The sequence below is a fragment of the Haliotis rubra genome, unplaced genomic scaffold, assembly GCF_003918875.1.
Source record: "Haliotis rubra isolate DU_JTF1 unplaced genomic scaffold, ASM391887v1 Scf1588, whole genome shotgun sequence".
In the NCBI taxonomy this organism is placed as follows: Eukaryota; Metazoa; Mollusca; class Gastropoda; order Lepetellida; family Haliotidae; genus Haliotis; species Haliotis rubra.
The window spans coordinates 44,969-56,128 of record NW_025765545.1 but is presented as its reverse complement, the minus strand read 5'-3'; the positions used below and the strand labels follow the sequence as shown (position 1 = coordinate 56,128).

The 11,160-nt window shown below is 41.5% G+C and overlaps 1 protein-coding gene across 1 annotated transcript in view; it reads right to left on the bottom strand.

Moving 5' to 3' along the window:
* Positions 1 to 9,776: 9,776 nt before the first annotated feature.
* LOC124271206 (ankyrin repeat domain-containing protein 50-like) overlaps positions 9,777 to 11,160 on the bottom strand; it is a 33,039-nt gene continuing 31,655 nt past the window's right edge. The window contains exon 4 of the mRNA XM_046706288.1: positions 9,777 to 11,018. Within this exon, the coding sequence (XP_046562244.1) occupies positions 9,777 to 11,018 (1,242 nt within the window). The remainder of the gene's footprint in view (positions 11,019 to 11,160) is intronic.

Below are 11,160 nucleotides of genomic sequence, written 5' to 3'. Positions count from 1 at the left end.
CAGTACATTAAAATACAAACTTTTAAAATCTCAGAGCTGCTCTATCCAGTTCCATATCCAGCACAAGTGTTTCCTAAAATATTGTTTCTTTTCATATCAATTCATACATCAGCTAACAGAGACATTGGTGCGACATTTCCTTTGGCTCTAGTGTTTAACACAGACATACCTTTGTAAGTTTTTTGGATTTGTGGAACAACTGCAAGTTTTCTTTTGCGCTCTTCCCAACTTGCACACTGCCAGTAGAGATGAAATGCTCTAACATTAAGAGCACTGCCGCAATGTGTTTGCAGGTGGAATGCGGACCCTTCCCTGCTGGACCCTCACAGTGAGAATTGACTGGCTCCCCGGTCTTTTCCACCTTTAGTCTGTAGTTGTATGTGACCTAGGACAGAGTGAGTGAACATAATTTCACACTTCTCTTAGCTATAACATAATAAGGGACACCAGAATTTGACTTCACCCATTGTGCACAACAAGAGAACCAGGCCTTCAGCATAACTAACTAACACCTTAATCACTTAGCTACCCAGCCAACCATAGGTTTGTGGGCACGCATTATATTTTATATTTAAACAAATTAAATTCAATGTCGTCTTTCAATTTATCATTTCTTGTAATTTTAAAAGGTTTAAGAATTTGTTTTGAATTTCTGAATTTATATTATACCTTGTTTTTCATTGATGCACTGACAATGCCGCTGAAGTAGACATCAGTAGATGACATGTGAACACTGCATGCCAGCACCCTGTCCTCTTCAAACATCAGTGTACCTTTATGTATGGCCTTGACATCTTGTGTGGATTGCAGGTCTCCTGCCAGGCGGAAGATGGAGTAGCCTTCTATCGTTTCTTTAGAAATTGGAGGCAGCAATCCACGATGGGAAGGTGTCAGCTGTAAATATCCTGACACTGGCCATATTGTGTCTACTGGACATGAAATGGAGACACACGGCCCGACAAAATCATCGTTTCGGTCATATGATTCAAGTCTGAAATGAAATATTTCAATACATGGAATTTGTGCAACTAATATTTGAGAATTTGCATTAGCGCCTAATATCATATGTGAAAATAATTCACATTACCATAATCAGTTTGACTACAAGATATGTCATGATATTTATGCAATGAAACATATGAATGAAGTATATGCTGTCATAATGTGTTATATTCTTTACACTTTGACATTCCATGATTTCCTATAATTATGACAACGACAAAATTAAGTTAATTTAATCTGTAGAACATGACACTGAATGTCACATATAAGTAATACATGTATTATAAATATCTGGTATGCATTATCTTCCTGTAGGCTAAATTATCTTATTAACTTATTTTCAACCAAACCGATTGTTCCTATGATATGAGAAAAGAGAAATGCACTATAACTCGACTGTTTCGTTCGTTAAAGGAATAATTTTAAAAAGACAAGTGCCAAACGCCCAAACACATCAGGTGGTCGAAAACCGGACAGGAATCGCAGTTCGACGAAAGATTCCAGACGAGGAAAAGCAAATCAAATTTATCAAATATTTTTTTCTACTGAACATAGCTTATTTCTGCTGTGGAAGACGGCATCTACCGGTATGAACACGGACTTTTATCCCCCCATCCCGCGAAATTGCAGAAATGGTGTCATTGGCGTTTCGGAAAAAGTAAAATTGCTGATAAGCGAAAATATAAAGTAAAGTCGGGAGCCATCGAGAGTGCTTTGGTTATTGGTACCTAATATATCACAGGAGGTCATGGCTTCATAGACTACAACAACTGATTTAGTCACTGACAGTAGTTAGTACACAACACCGTGACAGAAACAGTGCGGTTTTGTCAGGTTGGAAAAAAGGGCTGGTGGCGAGCAGAAACTGCAGTGACTATAGAAGATTATGAATGAAAGTCTTCTTGATAAATAAAAAAATAGGTTACATTCCTCTCGATCAGTGCAAGTTTCCTTCCTGCTGTCGAAGCTTTTCTTTGGCGAAGCTCATATTTCAGCTTTGGTACAGACCTGAGACTTTACTGGCTTGCCATGTTTAGGTAAATTTGGTAGCGGCTCTATTTGAAATTCGCGGGAAATAATTCGCAGCGCATTCGACTTGCGGAACCATCACAGGGCATAACCTCTAGTACACGCACGCCCCTGGCGGATTAGTACGGCGGTACGCCCCATTGCAGTTGCCAATTTATACTACCATGTTTAAAATATCATTTGGCACCCGTGAAGAGCCACCTCCTCGTGGTGGATGCTGGGTAACGTTAAAGCGCTCTTCAACCCCCGTTGTGGACCCGGGGGTATATTTGGTCCAACAACCCGTTTGCCGTGGGTTGCGCCCTGTGTCGGTGGAGGACGGGAGTCTGGTGGTTGAGGGCACTGGGTGCCTGGAACCGTGTTCCTTTTGCCCAACACACCACTTCGCCCCTTACTTCAGCTAGACGGGTGGTAGAACTGGCCCGGTTCTATCAATCGGCTGGTCACGCCATGCCCTGTGCATAGAAAGTATTTTTGCACATTTGAATTATTGGGTATTGGTAATTTTGATTGTCTAGTATACAAATTATTGTTAAATTTATTGCCTAGAGTCCTATGCCAGAAGGCGGTGGCTCATGGGCCAATCTGGTGATTATGACCACTAAATTCTGTATGTCTCCAAGTTTTGTTTAGAGCCGCTAAACCAGCCTGACATTATATTTGGTAGACAGATATAGCTATTTATGTCGTATTTACTGGAGTATATCACCCTTGTATCCCTGGTGTTTGCATGCTGGATATCCGATGCTATTAGACATTGTCCGTGTTGACACTCTGTGGTGGGTGGGGAGCAGGGGTGCTGATTCACATTCCTTTCATCATGTCACAACAACAAGCTGGTTCATCTCGCCATGAAAAGAAACGGCGTATTGACGACATAGATCAATCAAGTGACCAAACAAATATAAGTGTTGATTCTTACATGCAATAAAACAAACCATCGGTTACACCTACTTGGGTTGTCAGTCCAGATTTGAAGATGTCATCATACGACGATGTCGTATTGGTCACACAAGATATACTCATGCATACCTTTTGAAAGGTGAGGATCCTCCGTTTTGTATCCCTTGTGATGAGAGGAACCACAGTCAAGCAGGACATGCTTGACTGTGTTGAATATTCCATCACAAGGGATAACTATTTCAAATCACGAACTATGAAGGATCTTTTTAATAATGTCAGTTCTTATTTAATTCTTTAATTTTTAAAAGAATTAAATTTGTTAAGTGATTTTTTGAGTTAAAATTTAACGTCACCTCGGCAATGTTTCAGCCATATTGTGACGAGAAATGTTGGGCATACACAATAAATACAAGTAGGTAAATAACCAGACATCGACGGACTGTAAAATAACTAGAGCATCACAGATATGGATATAAAATTAGCATGGAAAACTAAAACATTTTAATTTGAACCGGTGAGTGATAACTGGATGAAGATAAGTGGCCGGATCATCACTGAAAAAAAATATTATCGCAAATAAATTCCTCAAGGATTTTACAATTATTTTTCGTATGTTCACTTCCCCAAGTGTCCGTTCAGGTCACCCATGATAACACATAGCTTTGGAAGCTAATCATAGAGATCTTGAAGATCCAATTGTCGAATATTAAACGGAGGAGGACGATGCAAGCTGCACAGAGTCAATGCAATGTTAAGAGTTAAACGAACAGCAACAGTCTGAAGATGGGATAGGCCTATGTATGCCATCCTGACTCACCCAAATTGAAGCGACACCTCTTGTTCTATCTCCTGGAGGAGAGAAGGTGTGGTACTGTACTGTCATAAATCACAGTTATCAGTATTTTTAGACATGTCTCTTGGAGATATGATGCTGACAGGAAATCTTGAATTAGCGACTGAATTTCGTTGATGTCCTCTGCAGTTCCACTGAACTATATTTGAGCGAGTGAGTGAGTTACAATTTGAAGTCACATCGGAAGTATACGAGCAATAACAAATGTGACCTCTGCAAAACTGACATTGAATCAATAATACATCTCTTTTGCGAATGTACAAAAGTTAGCCATATCTGGAGAGAACTAGAAGATTGGATCGAGGAGAAAACAGGAATAAAACTAGATTTTACCAAACAACATATCCTATTTGGCTATCATGAAAAGCGAAATGATGTTGTAAATCTCATCATATAAAGAACTAAATTCAACATTTATAAAAGCAAACTTTCGAAACGACCACCACATTTCCAATATATCAAAAGAGATATAACCAATGCATATCACATAGAGATATATATCTCATCCTTAACTTCTGATGACACCAAACTATGAAATACCATCAGCTACTAAATTATCAGACCCATTTTGATTAGATATTATGTGTATTGAACTATGAACTATCCATTTGCTGTAAAACATGTACCGGTGAAAAGAAATAACATCATAATTTTTTTTTTCTTGAAACGTGGTATGTCTGTGGTTTAATTTATGGCTAAATTCGACTACAATCGCCAACGACTGAATATGATATAAATCCAGCTAGGGTCCATGCAGGTAGCAAAAGCACTACTGTAAGTCCCAATGGTCCCTAGTATGGTGATCTGGTGTTTTATATTGTATTGTCCTCTTTAATTACAATGTCTTAGTTTTACATGCTAGTTTTATATTCGTATCTATGATTCTCTAATAGTTAACTGTCCATCGTCGACAGGTTTGAATCTTCAAAATGTTTTAACTTTGTATTGTGTATCATGTTTTCGTCATGATATGGCATTGGCAATACATAGCCTGTTTTGTTTGTTTGCATTATATTGTCTTTGTAAATATAACAGTTTGAGATAAATTGCTAGTTGTAAACACCAACTGTGATACTCTTGTTGTATTACAGCCCTTTGGTGATTGGTTATTTAACTACTTGTATTCATTGTGTATTTCTCTTTAGCTCTCTCCTCCCTCCCTCCCTCAGTCCCTCCCTCCCTCCCTCATATCCAAAAGCTCCTCTCCGTGCAGGGTCTCCTCTCAATCCCTGGTTTTATATTGTATAGTTAAAGTTTGTCTCTCTTTTAACAGATTTTGAAATGTTTAACGTAAATGACATGACATTTTTTTCATCTAGGAGACAATATCAATTTCCAACATACAAGACATACAAGACAAAGTCTATCTAGGTCGCTCCCTATGAAAATGGAACGCGTGTCTGGAATTCTTGAGGAGTCAGTCTAGGATCCAAGGACTGTGGCACTGGCAACTTGTCCATGATCATTGGATCTGTCTGTAAAATGGATCTATGCCTGTCATACTTGGAACATAAATGGTTGTATTCCCTATTCAGCACATGTGAAACCCTAACTTTTTGTTATCACAATATACTTAAAGATGCTAAATACTTTTTATGCACACAGATTGAATCCGCCCAAGACGAATACATCGCTCCAAGCAAAAAGGCCGCCCTCGCATCGACACAGCCACAACACTGATGCCGGAACTGCGTGAATGTTTCGCTCAAGCCATCGATGAGTCACTGGAGGACTGAATAACAGAGACTGCTATGGTGCGATGGGATTTCATCCATGTACAAGACTGCCTCCGACACACTTTCGGGAAGAGAGCAAGGAAGAGTTAGGACTGGTTCGATGCAAAGATCGAGGAGATTGAGCCTTCCATCACCATCAAGCATGCCACGCACCTGGAGTACAAAATACAGCCCTCCGAGTCAACACTAGCTGCCTTTAGGGAAGCCTGCAACAGCACCAAGAGGATCGCCCGCAAGTGCGCCAATGACTACTGGCTGAAGCTATGCAGTGATATCCACTCCCTGCGGACTGCAAGCAGATGGAGAGATGGGCTGAGCATTACCAGTAGCTGTACTCGCGAGAAACTGCCGTCATCAACACCTTTGCCCACCACCAAGGAGCTCAGGAAGGCCATCGACTCTCTCTCCCCGTGGATAAGCACCAGGCAGCGATGGAATTCCACCAGAGATTGTAAAAGCCCGAGTCGTCCTCAACCGCTTCCAGCTGCTCGCCGACCAAGTGGACCCTGAGTCGCAATGTGGGTTTCAAGCAAAACGGTCGACAATTGACATGGTGTTCTCATTCAGGCAGCTACAGGAGAAATGCCGTGAACAGAGACGCCCCTTGTTCCTAATTTGACCAAGGCCTTTGACCTGGTCAGTCGAACAGGCATCTTCATCCTCCTATACAGGATTGGATGTCCCCCTAAGCTCCTGAAGATTATCACATCGTTCCATAACGACATGGCAGGCACAGTCCAGTACGACGGATCATGCTCGACCCATTCCCAATCATGAGCGGTGTGAAACAAGGGTGTGTCCTGGCCCCGACACTCTTTGGCGTGTTCTTCTCCCTACTCTTGCTTTACGCCTTCCGCAAGTCTGAAGATGGCATCTTCCTCCATACGAGGAGTGATGGAAACCTCTTCAACCTCACCCACCTCAGAGCAAAGACAAAGGCTCGCAGGGTTCTCATACGAGAGATGCTATTTGCAGATGATGCCACCCTCAGTGCACACTCCGAGGTGACCCTCCAGTGACTCATCACATGCTCCCCAGGGGCAGGCACAGAGTTCGGCCTCACCATCAGCCTCGAGAAGACCAACATCATGGGCCAAGCTGGCAGGATCGAGCCACAAACGCAAGCCCCAGACCGGCATACCAAGCATGCGCTACAGGGACGCCTGCAAGCGTGACTTGAAGGCTTGCACTAAGGTTACTGCACTAAGGTTACCTTAGTGACTTACGATCAACTAAGTGTTTTGTGAAAGACAAAAGATATAGTTGACAGGAGGTCGGTTGCCTGTTGTCTCTTACTGCATTCAACGAGTAGAGAACCTGTCCGCAAACGTTTACCGTTTCTTACATCTCCTGCAATGCCTTGTATGCCTTTTGAAACGGCAAAAGGGTTCACCTTTAAAAGAGTCTTGACAACGGTCTCAAGCACTATAAAACGTGGCCAGTATTCAATAGATGTGGACGGTCGTTGGTCATTAACATCAGGATCTGTGTCAAGAAGACGGGTTTTTTTCGTAATACGGGTTTCGTAGGCCATGGTTAGTGTGTAAATGTTCATCATCCGAGCTCCCGTCCTTCACCGACAAAGGAACGCAACCCACTGCAAACAGGTTGCCCAATTCGCCCTAAGGCCAGCAATGGGGTGCTGTGGACCAAATATACCCCCGGGTCCTCCGGGTTGAAGAGCTCTTAGCGTTACCCAGCACGGGTAAATGTCTAATGTCTAAAATAATTACCGATTTTGAATGAAATGAATCCACAAAGACGGTGATAATTTCTTCATCCCATCATTCCAATTTTAGGAAATCCAGTTACATGTACCATAAGTCTAGTTTGTTGCACAAGATCAGGTTTCATCCGTTTCTGTGAAAGGGAAAAGGTTTCATGCGTTAACATGGTCAATTATCAGAATCGTAATGATAGACAGAGAACAATATTATGTTAATATTATGACATACTGATATTTTATAATATTGTCCCATGTCAGAAAATTATTCGAAAACCATCCACCGCAAAATCTATTACAACTTCGGAAAGGTGAAAAAATGATTATACGCACCGGCAGCAATATTGTGGAAAAGTTGACGACTACAGTTAGATAACAGCTAACAGCAACCAATTGAAGGTGATTAAAAGTTAATAATTATGACACTATATATTTTGATTTTATGGGAATTTGAATCAATTTTAAAACTGTGTCCATGGTAGTTTTCCATCTCGTGCATGTTTTACCTCCATGTGTGCGATGCTGTACGTGCTTCCAGTTTCATCAAGGGTGGATAAAATTACAAATATTGTGATTATTTTTCATGATCTGTATTATTTAGGTATTGATTCGTTTTGTTTTAAATGCATATAAGTACGGATTCTGCTTATGAACACTATCTTTCAAACAACCTTCGTGTCTTGTCACCTAAAATAAACACGTGTTTGGCCATGCCCAATGTCAATGTCGGAAGGTTTATCAAACAAAATCAATATAAACCCGATAAATATCATAATGCCAGCGTTTGACTCAGATGACGGCTGAGCTGTAATGGCCGTGTTTGTTGTAGGGAGAGTAGACTATACCTGATACCTGCAGACGATAGTTTGGTGTAAATAGCAATGGTGAGGAGATAATGCTTTTTACACATTGATTCCAGCGACAATAGTTGGATCTATCAAAAGTATGACGCAATTGTGGGGATCATTCCTATTCTTTCAATCGGTGGTCTATCATTGAGATTGGTTTTGTTTATGACAAAATAAACCGAACGTTACTAACTTGTAGAAAACGGGGAACACAAATATTGATCAAATTATATAGAAAGAAAACGTTTAATTGTGAAGAACATATTAGACAGAGTACCACTCTGCATGATGTTCCTGGAGTCAACGATGGCCGTTATTTGTGGCTGTGTGCTGAGAAATTTAGAAAATACATTTACAGGTAAATAATTATGGCAAGTTTTATTTGAGGATGCCGTTATGCTGCTCTTCCGCCGAATGACCTGCTGAAAACGTTTGCCAAACCTACTGCGTCTTCATTTTCCTTTTTTTATATATGAGACCACAGAATCTGAACATTACGTGTGATTACACGTTATATGTGTGATTGCTAAGGTGGTGTGTACAGCATGTACTAAACACGCAGATAACACTGTACCATATATGGGAAGTAGCAGCTTGTGTACAACGTGTCTGAATCTTGATCTTATTAGGAATCTCCTCAGATTTACATTGTTCGCTGATTGTGTCAGGGTGTTATGTTCAGGAGGTGGCTGTGCATTAGCGGATTCGCCCTGCTCCTTTCACTGCTGCTAACACTAGTACTGTTGCTGTAATACTCTCGCATCATATATGTTCAATGGCAATAGCGTTTTAGCGGTACACCTTTTTCATAGCACTTAAGAGTTGCCTCCCTTGGCTGGCTTTATTTTCTTTTGACTTCCTGTCGTATGTTCAACAAAATCCTGCATGGTTCTGAGAGAATAATGAGGGAGACGAGCTTTGCTAGAATGCTCGCGAACTGTGTAAGAGCTATATAAGATCTTTTCACATGACTGGATTTATGCGCAACTGTTCTCACCGTAGATGTCAAGACTGGTTAAATTAATATTCTATATTTGTGACCCAACATTTTAGATTTGTGACTCAATTGCATTGTATTAGAAATCTGTATTGTCATTTTTTGTAGCTTGCTCATTGTTTGTTCAATATATTATTGACTATTTTGGACTTTTCTCAGGCATATTATTAACCGTAACACCACTACTACAACTACTACTACTACCAATACCACTACTACTACTACCACTACTACTACTACTACTACTCCAGCTGCTGCTACTACTACTACTACTACTACTACTACTACTACTACTACTACTACTACTACTACTACTACTACTACCACTACTACTACTACAACTTCTACTACAACTACTACCACTACTACCACTACTACTACTACTACTACTACTACTACCACTATTATTATTACTGCTGCCGCTGTGGAAACTGGTACATTGCTTCTGCTACTGCTACTGCCTTGACAGTTTCCTTTATTTCCATTATAGTCAGTCATTACATCCTGATGCAATCTATTATACATGTAAGCACCCCATGACACAAGAAGGTCCGAAGGGTAAAGTTCTTGTCGACTCGTTTTCCTGGCTCCTGACTCTCTCTCTCTCTCTCTCTTTGGTTCTCAGCATTGATGGTTCACAATTCACAGTGACATGACATATTGCACCACCTCCAAATGTCCTCCTTCACGGGCCAAGTTCAATAACATTTTTACCGTTGCTATCTCTGAGTGAGAGATCAGCTTCATTCTTTACCAATAGTTCCACCACTTCCTTATGCCCGTGTGCTGCTGCTATCATCACTGGTGTCCTCTTCTTGATTCCCCTGGTGTTTATGTCCACTGTGTTCAGTGAGAGGACATATTTCACTACTTCTATTTTTCCACCGCGACAGGCCAAGTTAAGGATATTTCCTCCCAATGGTGCACGGTGTGACAGATCAGCTCCATGTTTTACAAGTAATTCCACAATTTTTTTTTTACCCCTTTCTCCTGCTGTCATCACTGGTGTCCTCTTGTTGTATCCCCTGCGGTTTATGTCCACCGAGTTAAGTGAGAGGAGATATTTCACAACATCAAATTGTCCGCTTTTACAGGCAATGTGAAGGATATCATCTCGTCCTTTTACACTGAGTGACAGATCAGCTCCATGTGTTACCAGTAATTCCACCACTTCCTTATGTCCGTGTTCTGCTGCTGCCATCACTGGTGTCCTCTTCTTGTATCCCCTGCTGTTTATGTCCACCGAGTTAAGTGAGAGGAGATATTTCACAACATCAAATTGTCCGCGGTTACAGGCAATGTGAAGGATATCATCTCGTCCTTTTACACTGAGTGACAGATCAGCTCCATGTGTTACCAGTAATTCCACCACTTCCTTATGTCCGTGTTCTGCTGCTACCATCAGTGGCGTCTTCTTCCGAGGCCCATAACTGTTGACGTCAACCATTTTCTGTGAGAGGATGTACTTCACCGCCTCCATATCTCCCCTCCTACAGGCGCAGTGAAGGATGTTGTTACCTGTCTCATCCACGAATGACACTGTAGCGCCTTTGTCCACAAACATCTCCACCACGTCCTTGTGTCCGTTTGCTGCTGCCAGCATCACAGCTGTTCTCCCACACCGTACTCTACCATTGATGTCCACCATGTTCTGTGAGAGGACATACTTCACCACCTCTACATCTCCTCCAAGACAGGCCGAGTGAAGAATGTTGATGCCGAATCTATCGACGAGTGACACATTAGCTCCTGTACTCACAAGTAACTCCACCACTTCTCTATGCCCCCCCACTGGCTGCCCACATCGCTGGTGTTCTACCAATCCACTCTTGACAATTAATGTCCCTCCGTCCCTGTGACAGTATGATTTGCACCCTTGACAGGTCCCCGGTCTTTGAGGCGGTATGGAGATCACACAGTGGAGGGGCTGTAACACAAAGTAAAACTCTATACAAATCTTCGACGACAGTTTGGAAGGTACAATATTAAAGATGTAGGACATCGTATTATATCCGGGAACCGACGGCATGAGTGTTTCATTAGGATGGCTCAGCGTTTATGTGACAAAT